We start from the raw sequence: 21,222 nt of genomic DNA on the forward strand, positions 1-21,222 counted from the left end.
ATATATACAATTTAACCCTTAAATCAATTTATTTATTTTACAATTAATCCCTGTACATATGAGTGATAAACAGAAAATCAATAATATGAAATAGTAGAAAGTTCATAATATTCGACAAAGCTTATTCCATCCCATATATTCGGCCTAACACTTTAAATTGGAGTTCATTCTAGAAAAGAACTAGATATATGAGATGCAATATGTCGTGGGCTGGCCTAGATTTTTTTGTTGAAGCTACTCAAATGTTCTTAAAGAAGGGGAAAAAAAACTAATGCTTGAGTTACTACCTTAACTGAATTTGATAAGCTAGCATAATTTCAATATAAATAAAAAAATACAATAATAATAAATAAATTGACAAAAAAGATAATAATGAAAAAAAAGGTAAAAACCTGAACCTATTTGTATTAGCATGCCAAATCGGTGACCTGGTCATAATACCAGGGTAATCATATAGAAAGCAAATTGAATAAAACAATAAAACTCAATTATCAAACAATCTATTATTGAAAGGCGTGATTGAGAAAAAAATAATTAAAAGAAGGTATAAAAAATATTCGAGTCAATATGAACTAACTCATTAACCCCACGACCATGAACACATGATTGAGACAACCTCACAAACAAGAAAGCCTAAAAAAAATGTGAAGACCAATTCATAATAAATCAAAGTTGAAGGATGAGATTGAAAAAATATTTAAATTTTTAAAGGATATAAAAAAAGATCGAAATCAATATCTGAAACTCGTAATCCTTGTCATGAGTTCAGGACTAGCATCAAAGAAGGAAAACCCTAAGAAATAACAAAATAAAATTCTCAACCATAAAATATTGAGTGATAAAATTGGAGAGAAAAAAGCAAAAAAAAAAAGGATATAAATAAAAAAATAGAAATAAAAATAACAAGGATCAAATTTAACTTAAAAATAAATCAAAATCAAATGCTAAGGGGAGAAATTGAAAACAAAATTCAATTAGAAAAATGATAAAAAAAAAATAACAATTAAAAAACAATGAGCAAATTTGATATAAATTTAAATGAAATCAAATGATGAGAGCATAAATTGAATATATATATATATATATATATATATATATATATATATATATATATATATATATATATATATATATATATATATATATATATATATATATATATATATGAAGAAAACAAATAAAAATTAAAAAAATAAAAACAAAATTAGATATAAAAAACAAATGAAAAGTTTTTTTTTGGTATTTTGCTAAGAAAAGAGAGAAAAGGGGGGGAAGAAGAAAATTTTTCATAGCTACATCGCCAATATGCTGCCTATACATATCCATCGATCATGAAGATCTCAACAGTTTGCTCCCAACACCACTGCAAAAGACGATGTTTAGTCTTTGAAAGTTCCCGCACCAACCGCTCGAAGGGTGCATGCTCCTCCCACTTGCCATTAACTTTTATTTTTTTCTATCTATCAAAACACGAAATTGCTCCTTACCTCACATGATAATAAAAAAATAAGATAAAATATCTAATTGAGGGTGTAGTAAAAGTTACATTTCAAAATATTTTTCATTTAAAAATGTATTAAAATAATATTTTTCTTATTATTTTTAAAATTTATTTTAGACACTATATAAATAAAAAACTAACACACCAATTCGCCTCCATTGAATTTAGCAATAACAAATAAATCATGTGAAAAATACTTTTTTTTTTTTTACCCTCGACAGCAAGCAAGTTTAGAGAGCATCCACGGTTAAATAATGTCTCCACAAAAAAACACATTATCCCTTTTTTTTTCCTGTTAATTTTGCCTTGAAAACTACTATAGTCAAAGAAAGATCAATCTTTATTATATCCAACATGGCACCAAGCACTTGTCCTATCTAGGTATAGAACACCCTTTGTCTACTACATCAACTTCTTGGCTAAAAATCCTACTAGATAGTGGCAATAAGCCCACCATAATGATACTCCCCTGCCACTCCCCTCTCTGTGCTCCATTCGGGTTCCAAACCAGCTCGAAGAGTTTCAAAAATTTCCAGTGCTTCAATCACATAACCATACTTTTAGTTACTGAGTCTGAAAGGAACTGTTCTTCACCGATATTTGAAACATCAAAGATGTACAAACATCCAATATCGATGCTACAAGAAAATCAACACTGAAGCCATATAAATTTATCGTTTGCACCGATGAAACAACAACAAAGATGGATTCTCGATTTCTATAGTTCAGATGACAAAATAGTCAAGCTCGATTCAGCAGGAGGCTTTGACAGTTCATTGACAAAATGGCCACCCACGTTCAATGACATACAGCTTTGACAGTTCTGAAACACAAGGAGTACGCGTTTCCTGATATTTGAAAGTATGCACAAGTGACTGAAATAAAAATCAGCTCGATTCAGCAGGAGGCTTCTCTTTTGGATGTATAGTGATCACCTAGTTGATTGCTATTCGCTAGCTGAACCTGAAGTCAAAATGCAACACGTGTTTAACATAAATCAAATCTATAAAACAAAAGTACAAAGATCTCCGATTGCCTCTGTAGAAGAATTGGCAAAAAGAAAATCCTTAGAAATTGATTTAAATAAAGAAATTTGAAAAGGATCGATGCAAAAAAGAATATTCACATAAAAAACTGTTGATGAGGCAACTATACTCTGTCATATCTGACCAAAACACAATCTGAGGTTGATCACTGACCATGAACTCCCAAACTACATGTCCGAGGCTAATCTTGACTCGATTTCTTATCATCTCCGTCAAAGATACGACTATTAGTGCGCGCCGGCCATTTCCTACCCACTATTCTCATTGAATTGCGGTGAGTAAAAGGCCAGTCTTTTTCCATAAAGGGACCTACCATGACCCCTCAAACACAAATTATTGAATAAACGTAAGCAGATTTTATATAAACCAGAACGAGAGATAAGCAGACATTTCTAGAAAAGAACACACTTCATTCAGCAAGTCCATGATAGGGATTGTGGTTGAGTTGTCAAAGAGCAGATTTCGATGCAGGCTCAGAATCCCAGAGAGGTCTTTTCTAAAAACCATGGCTCGGAATTTCAATACATTCAAAGCAATGGTTTTCAAAACTCAATAAAAAACATACACTTTTAAGCTCCTCAGGTCGTAATCTTTAAAGCCTCAGATCCTTGTCTTGGCAGCGTTCTAAACACAAAATCAAAACCTTTAAAATATTTAACTGTTGATTATCTGGAATTTCTTTTTGTAGCAGTTTCGTACTTTTGGAAGTGAATTTATATTTTTTCTCTTAAAGATGACATGCAAGAATATTTATAAGAAATTAGTGGTCGTTCAACAAATTCTAATCTTTTTTTTTGGTAAATCACACCAAAACACAAGGTAGTTTCAACTAGTTCTAAAAACGTAATAAGAAATTGCGGTAGCAGTATATATTGCATCCAACGTCAGAAACATCAACCAATACAGTACTTCGAATAGGAACAAGGAAAGCTTTGTGTTTTGGTAATTCTACAGGAGTCATGTTTAGCCTTGAATGCTATTAATAAATTCCACAGCAATAGTCCCTCGGACTCTCGAAAAGTAATAACAAAAATGATCAACCCAATAGCGGATTCCGCAGCTGCCACTGTCGGAACCACTAAGGCAAATAATCAGCCCATCATCTAAAATGTTTGATTGTAGAGCTTTAGCTGTTTCAAAAGAGAATCAAATGGAGTCGGGATATCGTTACCGTGTAGGAGTCTGGAACTCGAGTGTCTCAAAAAAACTGATAGCACTATAATCTAATACTAATAGAATAGAAACGAACAATCATTTCTGTATACTTTCCCTGATTTCTATTGCTACTGCGTGCCTTACAAACAAAATCGATCGGATCATATAGATAACAGCATATGTCATCAAAAGGATCTCCCCTACAGCCTATAGCCCTAGCTTCTCCCTGCGAAAGGAGAAAGAACTGATGCATTTTAGTGAAAAGTCATTCCCTTCTTTATGGATTCTAGCTTAGAGTCAGTCCCTGATCTAGTTGCTTGCCTCAGAGCCTGCTTTCCCAGCCCTTATTATATTCCCCATAACTTATATTCCTTGTCGGAGTCAGTGTAATTGCTACTTGCAAGTGGTTTGATCTCAGCTCATGAAATGATGTAATAATGAAGTAATATGAAAATAACTAAAAATGAGAAACTATGACATGCAGGTTCTTAATCAAATAAAAGGTTGAAAAGAGAGAAGAAATTGGGGGGAATTGTATCTTACATTCCAGATGTATAATCTTCTCTCTATATCTTTATTCACCGTATTTAATTATGTTAAAAATTTATTTTAAATAAGTATGGTTATTTAATACACTTATTTTAAATAGGTAAATGATAAATTAATTTTAAAGAACTCATGGTTGATATCTTTTGTAAACCAAAAAACCTCTAATCCCATGTATCACAAGATTTTGTATCTTATATAATGAAAAGTTGACGAGTCAAAATTGAATTTCTAGAGTGCTAAAGCTTTTAAATGGAGAAACTTTAGGATTTTGTTAGATATATTTAGAATTATTTATAAATTTATTGTCTGAATATTTAATCTTTTCTGGCTTTAATTAATTATTTAAAGGATGCGTTGTTGTAAACCACAAACTATCTAATTATCCGGCTTCTAATGATAATTTACATGAACTACCAGTAAAAAATCTCTGAAATTCCTAGTTAGGAGAAAAGGATTGTTATACCTAAAGTGCTAACTTTTTTTTTTGTGACTTATATAGTTTTTTTGTCTAACAAACAACCTTTTAAAAATAAGAGGTATAGTTTTTTATAGACAAGTGTTATATCTCCGTATGAAATTCTCATGCAGGTCAGTTCAATGTACATATCTTATGAGAAGCACCTACATATTAGTTAAGGGTGAGCAAAAAAATTGAAAAACCGATCAAATTGAGAAAATCAGAAAAAAAAATAACCGAAAAAACTGAACCGTGAAAAAAACCGATTAAAATTTTGAATAAACCGACCGGTTAGGTTTCGGTTTTATAATTTTCTTTACAAAATATTTCTGTTCAATGAATTTTATTTTTATTTTAAATTCATAAATCAAATATTAAATTCATTAATTTAATGTATATTAAAGATAAATTAAGTTTTTATTAGTAATAAATATATATTTATATAAATATAATAATAATGCATGTAATCAACCGACCACCTAAAATTCATATTATACTAACATGCAGTAATTTATATCTGTAAGTACGAGACACGGAAAAACTCAGATATGAATTTCTATGGTAAGCTTTTGTTATGATTTAATTGTCTGATCATTGTCTGTGACTCACTTCTTTTGTTTTATATGTTATCTTCTGATGATAACATGTTACGAAAAAGCTAAAATCTGGCGAGATGCTTTCTCGAGGCAGGAGAAATTAAAACCGAAGGAAATGCAGGGAGACCATTGGGAATCTAGAACCCCATTTTTCTTCTGCAAAAGGTGATCTGAAAGGGTCATATTTGCAACTTTCTGTCTATAGTTCAGTACTTGTATTCTAGTGGAACCATGCCAAATTTCTCTCGTAATTCAATTCATTTGACATGCGTTACTTTTCATTCTATGTGTTACTTATCATTTCTAGAATCACATTAAATGAGTTGAAACTGGGTTCAGTTTAAATGGTAAATTCCTTTGCCAAGCTTCATTAATGGCAGTTAATGAACTGGTATTATTAATTTCTTGCATCTATAAAATTCTGCATCTCTAACATGTTATGCTTACTTCCCCCTTTACCAATTAGTAGCTATAAATCTCTCTCTCGCTCTCTCGGTAGATCCATATATCTTTCTTTAATTCACTGAACCAATGGAGTTCTGGTTGTTACTGATTGCATTTCTTTGCCTGTTCGTTTTTCTTCTGTCATTTCTTGATCTCTCCCATAAAGACAAAAAGTTGCCACCAGGGCCCCCTACCTTACCCGTCCTAGGAAACTTTTTATGGCTTCTGAGATCCTCCAATAATTTTTCTTCCTTGGAGCCTGTTCTCCGCCAACTACGTGCCCAATATGGCCCTATTGTGACTCTACACCTGGGATCCGAGCCTTCCATCTTCATAACCACTGCTGAAGCTGCCCATAAGGCACTTGTACGTAGTGGCTCGATATTTGCTAGTCGCCCACCAGCTCTTGAGACCACCCGTATCATGTTAAGCAACGAAACTACTGTGACTACTGCACCTTATGGACCGCTATGGCTCCAACTCCGTCAAAATTTCATGTCTGCGTTTCATCCTTCACGCTTACATTTGTATTCCGATGGCCGAAAATGGGCAATGAACATACTTAGGAGCAAACTCTTGGAAGAAGCGAGACCGAACCACGAAGCAATTGTTGTTGTTGATCATTTTCAACATGCTGTGTTTTGCTTGCTAATTTACCTGTGCTTTGGTGAGAAATATGAAGAGAGTGTTATTAGACAGATTACTTCAGTGCAACGTGCTATCATAAAAAATTTCGTGAAGTTTAATTTGCTTAATTTCATGCCTAAGCTGGGAAAAATTCTGTTTCACAAGTTGTGGAAGGAACTTCTGGAGACTCGCCGAGAACTAGAAAATGTCCTCCTGCCTCTTATCGATGCACGACGAGAGAAAAAACACCAGAAATTAATGGATGAAGGAGGGGGAGAGAGCATTCTGTCCTATGTTGATACCTTGATAGATTTTCAGTTACCAGATAGTGGCAGAAAGTATTCGGACGAAGAATTGGTGAGTTTGTGTTCAGAGTTTTTTCATGGCGGGACGGACACTTCAATAACGACATTACAATGGGCTATGGCTAATATAGTGAAGCACCAACACATACAAGAAAAGTTGCATAAAGAAATCAACGCTGCAGTAAAACCAGGTGAAGAGATAACAGAGGAGGATTTGAAGAGAATGCCTTATTTGAAGGCTGTAATTCTGGAAACTCTTCGACGACACCCCCCAGGACACTTTATACTACCGCATGGGGTCACGGAGGATACGAAATTAGAAGGCTACGATGTACCCAAAAATTCGATAATTAATTTCACGGTAGCAGACATGGGATGGGATGCAGATGTGTGGGAAGATCCAATGGAATTTAGACCAGAGAGATTCTTAAAAAATGGTAATGGTCAGGAGGTAGTGTTTGACATGAAAGGTATAAAAGAGATCAAGATGATGCCCTTTGGTGCCGGTAGGAGAGCATGCCCTGCTATTGCCATGGCATTACTTCACCAAGAATACTTTGTGGCAAATTTGGTTAGAGACTTTACATGGACTGCTGAAAATGGATGTGCCATTGATTTGTCAGAGAAACAGGATTTCACCATGGTCATGAAGAATCCACTTCGCGTGCATATTTCTCCAAGAACATGTTGAAGATGGTTCTTAACACTTTTAGCCTGATAAGCCTTCATTTTTCAGCTAAACTTTAAATCATTAAATTGAAATTGAAATCATAAAATCAACAGTTCCTACTTATTCCTGCAATTTAGAAAATGCCAAGTCTTCAGAGCTTTGCAAGGGACCTGGGAAAATTGAAATGACTGCTTTGCAAGTTTTGTGCCAATCTGTATCCTGTTCCCAGTAAAGGTTACCTAAATTTAGCAGTCAGTTTTTTTCCTGGCAAATGAATCATGGTTGGTTGCTTTCTGCGCTTGGTCAGCAAAGAAATCCGATAGCAAGGATGAAGGTGAGGTAGATGACAAGGTATATGCTCAGAATGCTCAAACCCTTCCGGTTATTCCTCGCTTGATTGAGATATCCAGCCTTGCAAGTTCCGCGGTCATGGCATAGAATGCCCTGGCTATTCTACCATGAAAGGCACTCGTCACCTTGGAACCAGGCCTGATTTCAGAGCATCCCAAGATACATTATAAGTCAACACCTTCTTTTATCATGTTCAAATTAAATTAGAATCTTACGAGAAGCATGGTCGTGGTGTCTGAGACTGGTGTATATAATAACCAAAAACTAAATCTCCTGTCGAATTATTGTGCACTTGACACTATTAATTGTGATTGTGTAATAATGACATTGTTTTTCACTCGTAGAACATTTGAACCGGGTATTAGAAGAAGCGATACAGTATTTTTCATCATGACTTAATTATCATTTTTATTGTAATTTTTTTATTTAAGGTAATTTTTGAAAAAAAAATTAATTTATTTTTTAAAAAGGTTTTTTTTACTTTTTGCATTTTATCTTCGTCATTTTTATTACTATTTTTTTATTTTAATAATTTTTTAAAATTGATATATTTTTTTATTTTATCATTCAACATTAAATTGGTTGAGAACTGAGGTTCCTGGTTGAGTTAAGGTTTAAGATTTTGCAGGTTGTGATTTTGAAGATTAACCTATGTTTATAAAGTTTATCTGGGTTTGCTTTTTTTTTTTTCTTTATCTATTTTAAACTCATGTTTTTTTCAGTTATATTGTTCAACATTTATTCAATTGAAGATTAAATTTTATTATTTTTATTTGTTTGTTTTTTATATAGATTTTTTTCACTAATTTTTAAAATTACTTGGGTTTTCTTAGCTTTTTACATTTTTGTTATTTGTTGAATTGACTTTAACAAAAAATATAAATTGATTTTTTTCTATTCATCTTTTAACATTATATTATTTAAAAATTTATTTTCGTTTCTAGTTTCATTTTTCAAGGTTGGAGTTTATTTTATGTTATTTTTCTTCAATTTTCTTTCTATTTGTTTACTCTTGCCCTAGTCTCATCATTTAAACTATGAGTTTTGTGAATTAACCTAAGCTGACTCGAGTTTTTTAAAATTATTTTTTGTTTAAGTTTTTTAATATTTCAACGATTAATCATTCAATATTTGATTGTTTTAGTATTGAGTTTTGTAGTTTATTTCAATTTGTTTTTTATAAGGTTTTTTTATTCTCATGATATGGGTTGTAGAGTTTGGTTGGCGTGCCTAGACTGTTGGTTTTTTTTTAATTTCATCATTTTACATTGGATTTATTGAAATTAATTTTTATTTATTTTATATTAAGTTATTTTGATCTCATAATCTTTATTGTATATTTGACATGTTAGATTAGATGATTTGTTTTTCTTTTTTATTTGATTGGCTAAATGTTTTTAGCTTTTTTGTCTCTTTTTTTTTTCAAGCTCCTTGATTATTTTTTTATTTAAATTGATTTATTATTGGCTGTTATATTTTTTTTTATTATCTAATTAAATTATAACAATTTTTCTTTTTACCTAGCCTGCTAGCCATGTCTATGTTTGGAGTCATGTTTTTTTTTTTAAAAAAAAAAAATATAGCCCCAACATATTTTTAACCGTTAAACAAAAATGTTTAGCGTAGGAGGTCGGGTACACGAATCTTAAATGCGTGATTATAGACCCGACCCTTTATTGCCCACCCTGTCGATTCCCGCCCAAAAGCCCCAGTAGTTCCCAAATTTCCCGCCAAATAATGGAAATCTTATTTCTGGTGTACAAACGACGCCGTTTGATCCAATTCTGTGGTTTATTGTACTTCTATTGAAGAAAGACAAACAGAGAAGAGAAGAGAAGAGAAGCAATGAGAGCAAAAATCGATCGAAAGCGAGAGAAAGAAAGTAGCTAGCTAATTTCAACAAATACAAAGCTTTTGAAGTAATTAATCCCAGGATCTGGCTCGCCTGCTGATTCGACTGTTGTAATTTGAAAACAGACTCTCTCTCTCTCTGAGTAAGCAAGCATGGATAAAGAAGAAAGCGAGAATGGAAGGGAAGACATGTTGATTGATGGACAGAAGCAGCGAAATGTTTCTGTCCCTAGCGAATTTAATGTTAATTACCTCAAACTTTATTATGGTAACTAAACTAAACCCTAAATAACTTTTTAATTTCTTTTTACATAGCTCATGATTATAAATTATTTTACCATTTTTTTTTTATGAATGGCAGCGAAGCTCTTTCCTTATGCTGATATGTTCAAATGGATGTCCTACGGAAATGGTACTTTTTTCTTTTTTCTTTTTTTTTCCCGGGGGGGGGGGTTGTTGTTGGTGTGCGCGCATATTGTTTTATGCCTAATTGATGCTTATTATTTGTAGATGGGAAGCATCCGGCTTGTGACCAGTCTTACTTCGGCCGGAGAGAGTTTTCTTTTACACTGGAAAATGATATCTACCTTCGGTATCAGTCTTTCAACAATGTAGTTCAACTTGAAAATTCAATCAAAGAGAAGTGCCCCTTTAAAATTGATATCGGTCCTGTTTACAGTGTAGATGTAAGTGGAATTTTTGTACTTTTCTTTATTTATTTTCGCCTGTGGTTACTTGGGTCATGTGTTTCTCGGGCTTAAAAAGGCATTTAAAGCCAATTAGTTTCGTCATGGTTTCAATTTCTGGACCTACGCGAACACTAATGTGTTGTTAATACAATGTTACAGTATGATCTTTTAACAGAGTGACCAACCATTTTTGCAATACTGGGCTAGATTTTGGAAGCTGGTGTTCTTAAGCATAGGAGGGATTATGTTATTTGGTTTATTTTAGTTGTTATGCATGTTTTTGCCTATGCAATTTTCTGGTCCCTTTCTTCTCAAACATGCTTTGTGTTTGACTGTTACTTTGCAGCCTGCTAAGAAGAATGCATATGCCCAAAGTGGTGATAATGTTTTTACTCCAGTGGAGAGAGAGCTAATATTTGACATTGTAAGCCATTTGCACTGCTGAAGACTCTGGATTATCACAGCCTAGTTTAACATTTATTTTTACTAAATGGGTAGTTGACTTGCTTAAGGTCCTATTCTTCAGGATATAACAGACTATGATGATGTTAGATATTGCTGCTCTGGAGCTGATGTTTGCCTGGAATGCTGGCCTTTAATGACAGTTGCTATTAAAGTGATTGACACTGCACTTAGAGGTAGGAGTCCCTACGGCCTTCATTCAAAATTCCTGTTTCTTCTGTTCTGGATAAAAGATTACTTTATTGAGAGGAAGTGAATACAGGATTACAAGAACAAGCTGTCCTCTGAAGCGAAAAGGGAACAAAAACAACCAAGTCAAAAGGGCTTTGTAATCTCATTGTATTAGCTCTTACCAAAATCTGGTTCTATTAACCTAGTTGCTATGCATGCCATGGAATACTGACTAGTGCTGGAACTCACATGAACGCCATATAGAATAATGGCTAATGCGATAGTTTCACTTTTGTCCGCAATAAAAGCCACTATGAGCATTATGATTCTCCTTCTGTCTGCTCGACCCCCAGTTGCAGTGAGGTTTCATCCAGTAATGGTTCTTTTCCCTTCACGACCCCCCCCCCCAACTCACAGTTCACTTTATAGGCATAAAGGTCAGAAGAGGGGAGAAGAGCTAGCTCCATGCCTCACTAATACTTGAAACTCAAAATATAGAGCCTAAAGTTATGTTTTTGTGGAACTTAATTATGTTTTGTCATGCAGGTGACTTTGGCTTTAACCACATTCTATGGGTTTATAGTGGCCGGCGTGGTGTCCATTGCTGGGTCTGTGATGGGAAAGCAAGAAGGTAAAGCATCTTGTAAGCTGTAAGCTAATCACTTTTTGTTTGTTTCCTATGATATGTTTCAAAGGTTTTAAATGTTTTACCGTAACTCCTGCAGGTTGACAAATGAACAGAGGGCAGCTGTTGCTGATTATTTTCGAGTATACAAGGTATATTTAAGGTGTATACTTGTATTGGATTTGTTTTAATACAGATAAAATTTTAGTGGAATTCTGTACTCCATTCAGGGAAATGAAAATAGCAGCAAAAAGGTTTCATTGACTGGTCCTGCCCTTCATCCTTTTCTCGTGTAAGTTCTCAACATACTGTTAATTCCTTTTCCTGTCATACTTCTGGATCTTTTACTCTTCTACTGAGACAATTTGTGATGCAGGAGGTCGTATTCTGAAGTTCTTGAGCGTTTTTTTGAGACAAAATTGCTTCTCTCTCAGAATATATTTTCAACCGAGGATAGATATGAGAAGATTCTGGAGATGATTCCAGACAAATGTATAGAAATTTCATGATTATTCTTCCGTATACAGTTACTTCCATGTCATCCTGCCATTTTTACTTTAATGCGTGCCATCTTTGCAGCTGCTACTTCTGAGCTACGGGGAAAGTGGCAGACTAAGAAAGGCTCAAAAGAAGACATTAATGTTGTTCGATGGGAGCAGCTAAAGAACACACTGCAATCTGGAAAATACAAGGTAAGAGAATATTTGTTCTTTTTGTAGAATCAATGACCTCATGATCAACAATGGATAATCATATGTTTCTCATTTGTCATAGGTTAAATGAATATTTTTCTTTGACTTAGCACTGTCTAGCACCTTATCACTGGAAAATTGTTGCATTTCTTGTCAGTTCTGATTATTTTATCATTTTATATAATTTTCTCATTGTCTGGCATTGAACTAGAGGTTGTTGTGACTTTAAATACATTTGGTGAATATTAGTGCCGAAGAATTTTTCTTTTTCGTAATTGAGGTCTGCAGTTTCTCATTGAGAAGTGTTTACCCTAAAAAAAATTGGGAGGTTATCAATGATGTTAATTATGTCCAGTGTTGTTTGCAAGGATTTAGTTGTTTCGTTCACAACAATTTGGTCTTTACCCAGTATTGGTCCCTTAGACCAGGGATCGTAGAAGGGAGACATGAAACACTCCTATCCTACTGCTCAAACTGCTTGAGTGAAGTTTCTACTCTCAATGCTTGAACCGGCCACTTTGGAATTGCAAGTTACTTGTTTTATTGCACCAAACAATGGTCCCTGATGCAATGCTTGAGTGATAGTAGAAGTATTTAGGAGTTGAAAGTAGGAAGAGAAATTATGTGCAAGGTGAACATTGTTGAGGAAAAGGATCAATGATGGATTCTTAGGAACAAAAGGAAAGAAACAAACTCCTTACTGGAACGCTTCAAGTGTGTTTTTCTGATTTTGTGAAACATATTGGAAATTGATTGAAGGATATTGTCCGTGCATGATGGAGATTGTTACTGGCTGAAGACAGATAGAGGAGAAATCAAACTGCTGTTGAAGACAATTGACAGCAGTCAGATTTTTAAGAGGTGCAAATATTACTATGAACACTACTGTTTTGGAAGCTGAAATGGCTTGGAAAAAAAGTTTCTGATCAAACCCAAGACCTTGTTCTCATTTCTTCTATCATAATCTTAGCCTTTAAGTTTCCTCACATTTGCATATGGAAAGCATGGATCTCTTGAATGCTGAAACCTTTGCTTTTCAATCATTTCAGTTCTTGTAATAAATGCCTTCACATTTTTATTTTGTTTTTACCCTGTCTTTTGACATTTGAGAGTTCAAGCATTTAATATTTTTTGTTGACTCCAGGGCAAGAACTCTTGTCGGCCTTGCATGAAACAGCCTTTTGCTCTTGTAAACAGCATGTTCTCTTTATGTTCATTTTACTCCATTCCTTGTTTCAGGCACAAGGGCTGCGTAGGTGTGTTGAAGAGATTGTGTTTTCCTTTACCTATCCGAGACTTGATATGGAGGTATGGGCAATATCCATCCTTGTTTGCCAATTCTTTCATTCTATCCCCTTTAAAACAAGTTTTACGTTCTCCAAGAGTGCAACTGTGTTGGGGTCACCCGGTTATGGAGATAGTGGATTATAAACTTTTATCAAGTATGTAACTTTTACATGATTATACATTTGTATCTTCACATTGGACTCCTCTGTGTGCCTGTTAGGTCTCAAGACACATGAACCATTTGCTGAAGGCACCTTTCTGCGTACATCCAAAAACAGGTGGGAACCTGGAAATTCTGTTGGTTCCTGATCAATGATGGGTGTGAAAATTTGAACTAAAATTATCAAATGGTCCTAAGACATGGAAGATAAAATCACCTCTTGTAACTTTATAGAAGTGTTCACAGCCATCTTTTTTGAATTTTCTGCTAGTCGGGGTCTAGTTTTGTTACAATACTTTGTTTTCTTTGCTCCAGGACGTGTTTGTGTGCCTATTGATCCAAACCACTGTGACGAATTTGATCCAACTGCGGTGCCAACTCTGTCCCAGGTAAATGATGTACCAGTTCTATGCATAGGCTTTGGGAGGTTCTCTGATACAGTGAAATAATCTCTCCTTTTTGTGAGTTCTTAAATAATTGCATTGGATTTGCAGCTATTTGAAGAACTTAATTTAGGAGGAACGAGAGCAGAAGATGAAAATGGTAAATGAATGTAACCCTTTACGCATTTAAGCATTCTTGGGTGTTTCAAAGATGTGAGATTAGCTCAACTTTTTCTTTAGGATATACTGCTGTTGAGTCGTGTCTGTTGTATGTGCATTACCATTTGGATGCTCCTTCAGGACCTCTTCATAGCATCGGTAATCGCTTAAAAAAATGTTATTTCTTATGGCAGAATGGGATAGAACCTCACTTGGACAGCCCATCAGTTTTTTCAGATCATCATTTCTGCAACCTCTTCTAAAATCCTGCAAGGTATATCTAAGCCCAATTGGTCATGTATCTATGGCTTATGAAAATCCCTTCTTAAGCAGAATCACGATTTTGCAGGAGGAGATGGAGAGCTCCTACAAAGCAAAACTGCAGCAATCAAAAAGTCCCCTGAGCTGGTAGTACTTTCCAGTCATTCATCAGTCTTCCCCTTTCGTAATAGTGTGATACCGTGTAAGCTATTGGGTAATCAATGTTATCATGTTCCTTGTAATGTCATTATCAAGTTAGAAGAATCTTCCTGATCTGCATTTTATCAAAGAAACTTCACTACCTTTTGTAAATGTCCAAGTTCTCTTTTCCAAGGAATAGACCCTCTGGAATGCTCTTTTCCCTCGATGGTCACTGGAACGACCGTTCAAGTAACTCAGTAAACAATAAAATAATCTAATATCTTCAACTTAAAGAATATTTTGTATTTTTATTCTACAAGTTGAACTAAAAATTGATCTTTTAAGTGTTATTAGAACTCAAATGATAATGATGACTAGTAATTTTAGTACAAGTGGAAAAAAAAGCTTTGTGATTGACTACTTGAATATTTAGAAACCTTACAACTTCCTTAACAACACTGTATTTTGAATTGAGTTATATCTGAGATTTAAATAAATACCCACAAAAAGTTTATTGCATAAGAATCTATGCAATTCAATTCACAGAGTAAAGGGCCCTGATTTTAAACCCTCTGGGGTTACTTCAATCGGGACGCTTGCCTGCTGGAATTCCCGCTGCTCTGATTTTTTTTTTTCTGCTGGGGAAAGATAGGAATAAAACATGTAGTTCTTTTAGTGCAAGAAATTAGGGTCAATTACTACACATCAATCCTTAATAAATCAATAATAACGTCCTAAATTGTCCAAAAGTTTGCACTTCCGTAGTTGAAAGAAAAGAGTCAGAAGCCTGTGGATTTACATAAGAGATACAAAAGGTGAACGCCTACATATCCTCAGGTCTTGCATCCCACCTTCTCTTGCGTGTCCTCGGCATATCAATCCCAGAAAGCAACTTTGCTACCACTGCTGGTAATGGCGCCGGTGTAAGTTCAATGAGATCCAGGTTCGCATCATCATCTTCATCACTACTAATCCATCCATAGCAGGGTCTGCGCCTGCAGGGCGGCACAGGGGAGCTAGTGTTGCCAGGTAGTTGAACACCACCAAAATTCATAACAGCTGCTCCATTGTCAATGTTAATTTGCTTTTCAATGCAATTCTCATACATATTTATATCTTTCCAGCTGCTTCCTACTTTAGATGCAGGGGTACTACCATCTAGAAAACAACAGTGATGTAATGAGAATAACTCCACAGGCCACAGATATGTTTGGAGGCAATTCCATTTAATTGTACAAAAAAGAAAATAAAAGAAAAGAAAAGGCTTCTTTCTAAGTTCACTGATTATGATGAAAGTTTATTCAATGCTGTCATGTTGAGTAAAAGAAATCTGGAGAAGAAAACTTCAAAAGTTGGCCATTCTTGAATTTGAATATCTGAACGTTACTTTTCTTTTGTTTTATGGCTATACTTTGAGAACAGAATGGAAAACTGATTATGAGATGCTTTACCAAGTAATGCCATGTCCGGATTTGCAGCCAGTGATGTGGCGAGTAGAACTCTGTTAGTCTGAGATGCAGGGGCCACAGCTTCTGTGCTGTGGCCAGTCGATACAGAAGCACCATTTGATGTACTGCTAGCTGATATCTCGATATTGTTTCCACACCTCTCATTCTCTTGCAGCGTATTACTCTTCAAAATAGATGGAAAGAAAAGAATCATGAGCAGAAAAGCAGTCAATCCACAAATATAATTCTTTCAAATTGTGATGCAGGACAAATGAATTAAAGAGGATAAGAAAAGAAGAAGCCGAAGATACAAGAGGAGACAGGTATGTCTGCAATTTCTTTAATCAATCATCAAAAAGTACCAAAAAGTACCAAACTTGCAGAAAAATACACTTAAGCAAACCCTAATCAAAACATGATTAATAATTGGGATAACGGTTCACTAAAACAAGATAAGTCCAAAATAGGATAAAACTAATTCCAATAATAAAACTAAATAAAAGCCCAATAACATGAACTTGAATGTGCCCGACCTTCCTATCAAAGAGTGATGAGTTGAAATATCCTCACTTGTCTTTGACCATACATTTGTTTGATCTGTTTCACGAGTGTGGTGTCTCTGCAACTTTTTTGAAATTTGAAAAACTCGACCTTGCCAAATGTAGCTCTTTATGGCTCTGATAGTACTGTTATATATCATAATTAATCTGCTGCAATGTATCTTTAATGATTCCAGTATCGTTCGAATTAGGTCACCTTGCCCAGCAAACTAAGAATCGATGACCCTCATAATCCATAGTAAAAACAACTTGTTCATCCAAAATAACACCAACATATTTCTTTCGTGCTGATGAAAAAGATACTACAATAGGGGTCTCAAGAATAGAATTGGGTGAAGAGCTCTCAAAAGGATTATCTAAGATGGGTTTGTAGGTCAATGACATAAGTATTTGACCCAACCCTTTATAACACTTTGAACGGTTCAATATTACACACCTGTAATTTTCGATTGGCTCCTATAGAATACCGTTTGCGTCTAATCCATGTCATGACATAACTCCAACATTAAATGCATTGTGATGCTTATGTAAATCAAAATGAAGTTTGTATTGTGCACTACTAGCTTGAATTCGTTTGTTTTACGATCTCAACATGCAAATCATAAACTCTATATGTAAAAGACTCAACTAACTTAAACACCCTAGCATTAAGAGACATGAGAAGAAGGTCTACAAGCTTTCTAAGTTTGGAACCATTGACAACTTCAAATGGACTCATGCATATAGATTTATTCACCGTAGGCAAAGGGAGAATCAAATCCCAACTTCTATTATGATCACTTACCATACATCTCAAAAGGTTGTCCAAGCTTGTTTGACCATCTTAGTTGGGCCATCTGTTTAGAGGTGGTAAGCATTGGAGAATTTCAACTTTGTACTAATTATATGTCAAAAGATTTCCAAAAATAATTCATAAATTATGGTTTTAGGAGACCATACAACTTGACGATTCCATCAAATAAAAGTTTTGCAACTCTAGAGGCATATGTGATCTTGGTACAAGAAATAAAGTGGGTCATCTTGGAAAAACAATCAACAACAACAAATATAAAATCTTGCTTCTTTAAGATATATGTTTTAACCAACTAACTTGGCAATGCCCCTTTTTTAACTAGACTAGACAAATTGACGTCCCATCATTTCTCTAGTCCAATTTCTTCTAAAACATCCTGAAAGATCTCCCGTATGAGTCTCCTAAATCAAGAAATCACGCATTGATGTTTATGGGATACAAAGCTTGTTATCCCAAAACAAATTATCTTGGAGGTAAAAGCCATTTATGACAATGTAATGCCCATTTATTAGGATTATGCATACCTCTCCAAACTTCAAACATGATTCATATTCCTCTTTGAGTCTCTCAAACCCAATCCAATTACTTGAGCATTTATCATAAATAGCAACATAACTTGGTGATTCAAAGCATTTGTTACCTTGTTCTCAACTCTAGGATTGTGTTTTAAGAAAAACTTATTCTAATGATTTTATTTAACCTTTTTGCTTAAATTCTAAATTGGATCTAGCTTTGTTCTAGAACCCCCACCAACCATGCTTTAGAAAACTTTCTTGGTAAACTCCACATTCACCAAACTAATGGAGTGAAATCCCAGTGGGACTTTAAAACCATAACCAGGCATGGGGCGATAAGGATCTTTATTGTCAAGTCCTTTGGTTGCGCCATCTTGCATAAGTATAATCGCAGAACACAGTTTTGTCATGAGACTTAGTAAACCCCATTGTCAATGATCTTCAAATAAACAATTACTAACAAAGGAGAGTTGTCGGAAGGAGAAGAAAATTAATAATTCCAAACAAACAGAGGGGCCCCAAGGCATTTTGGATATAGTTGTTCTTGCTCAAGCCTGTGATCACACGAAAAACTACATTCACAAACATCGTCATGGGCAATTCAACCTGGTTCCCTCTTTAGTTGTCAATAAAATTGAGTAACAAGAAAACAAGAAATCAATCCCTGCATATCTTTTTTGGTTTTACTACGAACTGAAGAGTTTCTCTCAATTAAGCCATATATGACCGGTCCAACTAGTTCAGTTGATTTTTGTGAAGCCTCTCATTAAACCAAAAGGGAACAAAGAGAGGTGAGTTGCAATGTTTCATTTTCTATGACTAAACAATTGATTAATGAAAGCCACTACTCAGCTCTGTCGGAATTCAACTGGGATCCTAATCAAATTGAAAACCATTTTCAGTCTTTTCTTTCCGACATTAGTGCACAACACCAATGAAATTGATATAAAATATACAGTTTGTAGAAAAAAATACAAACAAGATGTATAAAGCAAACAAAATAACTACATGTATTAACAAAAAAATTTACCTTTTCCTGCTCCTCCTTTTCAAGATCCTCGAGAATAGCCTCGAGCAAGATCTTATATGAGCTCTCTTCAATAAAGGGCCAACCTTCCTCACCATATACCTGAATCGATAAATTTCCCATCAAACCCCTAAATGCCTAACACATTGAAAACAATAAAAGCAAAACAAAACCCACTTTCAAGAGCTCTTTGACAGTTGAAACAATCAACCCATCAGAGAAACCGTAGCTCCTCATTGCATCTACGGCAGCATCCATCCTTGTTAGCCTCTGAAAAAAGAAGGAAAAGAAAAATGACAAAGGGGTCTAATATGAGAAAGAGAGTGAGATAAAAAAAATAAGACCTTTCTGTGGCGTCCTGTTGGTCTTGGTGCGTTTGGAGGCATGGTTGATTCTTCCTTTCTCTCTGTATCCCTCTTTCGGTGATGAACTTTACACGTCAGCCAACAACCAGCAACTGAAAAGACAGAACACAAAAGAGAAGAAGAAAATAAGGAAGCAAAGGTCACACCTTTTTTGTGTCTTGGTTTCTTGTAGCTACGACAACAAACTCGAAGGAGGATGGAAATCACCTGGTTAGGCTATGGCATTTTTTAGGAGGTGGAAACTGAGATTTACTGTTAATGAGAGGAGCTGCTCAGTTTTGGTTGTGTTTAGGCACTAGTTTAAGAAAAAAATATTTTATATATGAAGTAGTTTCAAAGAAAAAAAGCACACAACGCATTAAAAACACAAAAAAGGAGCTGTCGTGAAAACTCCTTCGAGTGTCATGCTGATCAAGAGTAGTCACGCAGGTGAGATATTTGCTTACGTTGGTTATTTTATGCAAAGACATCAATAAAATGGCCCCGGAGATCAAAAACAAAAAAAAAAAGTTTACCGACAGTGAAACAGCCCAGAGATGGAAGAACTCCATCATTTTACAAATAATCCAAGTACCTCCCACAATCAATAGTTGTTTGGATTAATGATTATAAATATTTAGGTAATAGTTATTTTATAAAGTATTTTTTATTTAAAAATAAATTAATATTTTTTAATTTTTAAAAATTTATTTTTAAATACATTAAAATAATTAAAAAAAACTAATTAAAAAAATCAAATTTTAAAAATGATTTGTAGAGAGGTTGTTTTTAGATGGCACATGCAAACTTCTCTCATCATTAAACACCATCTTTTATGGCAATGTTTAAAGCGGCACATCGAGAATTTTTCAATGGTGGCGCGTGTGATGGCTGAGAACATACAATGTGGCTCTGGTGAACTTTATCCTCCTTCCTCTTTTATTTCTTTTCTTTTAGGTCTTATTTGTTTTTGCTTTTTAAAAATATTTTTAGAAAAAATTAAAATTTTTAATTTTTTTCTTTACTTCAAAATAATATTTTTTTAGTGTTTTCAAGTTATTTTGATGTACTGGTGTAAAAAATATTTTTTAAAAAAATAATATATATATATATATATATATTATTTTGATGTATTTCTGAGTAAAAAGCACTTTGAAAAGCAACTGCAACCACACTCTCAAACACCGCCTAGGGTAATTTTGATGCTCCGATGGTTTAATGGATCGTGTGTTGCCATGGTTGGGTCATGTTATTGAAAGGCTGTTCGTTTAAAAATCAAAGTAATGATTTTTTTTAAAATAATATTTTTTAATTTTTAAAAAATTATTTTTAATATTAATACATCGAAATAATCTAAAAATATCATAAAAATATTAATTTAAAGTAAAGAAAAAAAATATCTTTTTAAAAATATTTTTAAAACATAAAAACAAACAAGCTCATAATTTTTTACTAGAGGTGGCTTGTGATATCCCATGTTACAACCTAATTTTTTATAATTAAAAAAAAGAAGAAGTTAGGGCAACATAAGCATTCTAAAAGACACAAAAATAAAACCTAGGTGTTGATTTAAACCAATTCAATAAGCACATATAATTTTGATGATATAAATAAAAGAAATGAACAAATAGATAATAAAAAAAGTTAAAGAAAACCAACCTGAATTTATTAATATTAGCATGTAAAATCTATGACCTAACTGTGACACTAGGGTAATTCTGCTGAAAGAAAATTGAAAGTTTAATTATCAAACAATTTAATGTTGAAAGGTGAAATTAAAAAATTAAAAAAAAATCCAAGTTAAGTTATGCCAACCTGTTAACCCTGTGACTATAGAGATAGGATTGAGATAATCCAAAAGAAAGAAAGCAAAGCATAACACGAATATTACTTCATAGTAAATCAAATATTGAATAATGAGATCGAGAAAAAAATTAATAAAAAACGTAAAAA

The 21,222-nt window shown here is 34.0% G+C and overlaps 3 protein-coding genes across 4 annotated transcripts; 2 read left to right on the top strand and 1 right to left on the bottom strand.

Moving 5' to 3' along the window:
- The first annotated feature begins 5,835 nt into the window (after positions 1 to 5,835).
- Positions 5,836 to 7,788, top strand: LOC133701945 (cytochrome P450 89A2-like). Its single transcript, XM_062126143.1, has 3 exons — positions 5,836 to 7,366; positions 7,464 to 7,571; positions 7,658 to 7,788. The coding sequence occupies exons 1-3, from the start codon at positions 5,836 to 5,838 to the stop codon at positions 7,786 to 7,788; spliced, it is 1,770 nt and encodes a 589-aa protein (XP_061982127.1).
- Positions 7,789 to 9,398: 1,610 nt separating this feature from the next.
- On the top strand, positions 9,399 to 14,806 carry LOC133702119 (uncharacterized). Its single transcript, XM_062126339.1, has 16 exons — positions 9,399 to 9,820; positions 9,914 to 9,964; positions 10,063 to 10,238; positions 10,588 to 10,665; positions 10,768 to 10,879; positions 11,421 to 11,505; positions 11,600 to 11,651; positions 11,730 to 11,791; positions 11,876 to 11,991; positions 12,079 to 12,191; positions 13,431 to 13,499; positions 13,699 to 13,756; positions 13,954 to 14,027; positions 14,133 to 14,181; positions 14,375 to 14,454; positions 14,530 to 14,806. The coding sequence occupies exons 1-16, from the start codon at positions 9,706 to 9,708 to the stop codon at positions 14,590 to 14,592; spliced, it is 1,353 nt and encodes a 450-aa protein (XP_061982323.1). The 5' UTR covers positions 9,399 to 9,705; the 3' UTR covers positions 14,593 to 14,806.
- A 427-nt stretch (positions 14,807 to 15,233) lies between these two features.
- Positions 15,234 to 19,816, bottom strand: LOC133702120 (uncharacterized). 2 transcript variants are annotated; one of them, XM_062126341.1, is made up of 6 exons: positions 19,498 to 19,816; positions 19,270 to 19,382; positions 19,103 to 19,195; positions 18,929 to 19,027; positions 16,034 to 16,214; positions 15,234 to 15,740 (listed from the first exon to the last, which is right to left on the bottom strand). In XM_062126341.1, the coding sequence occupies exons 2-6, from the start codon at positions 19,309 to 19,311 to the stop codon at positions 15,406 to 15,408; spliced, it is 750 nt and encodes a 249-aa protein (XP_061982325.1). In that variant the 5' UTR covers positions 19,312 to 19,382; positions 19,498 to 19,816; the 3' UTR covers positions 15,234 to 15,405. The 2 variants fall into 2 exon arrangements, with proteins under 2 accessions (XP_061982325.1, XP_061982324.1); XM_062126340.1 differs by having other exon boundaries at positions 19,270 to 19,341; positions 19,437 to 19,816.
- Between the last annotated feature and the right edge of the window lie 1,406 nt (positions 19,817 to 21,222).

This window comes from Populus nigra, chromosome 8 (genome assembly GCF_951802175.1).
Source record: "Populus nigra chromosome 8, ddPopNigr1.1, whole genome shotgun sequence".
Classification (NCBI taxonomy): domain Eukaryota; kingdom Viridiplantae; phylum Streptophyta; class Magnoliopsida; order Malpighiales; family Salicaceae; genus Populus; species Populus nigra.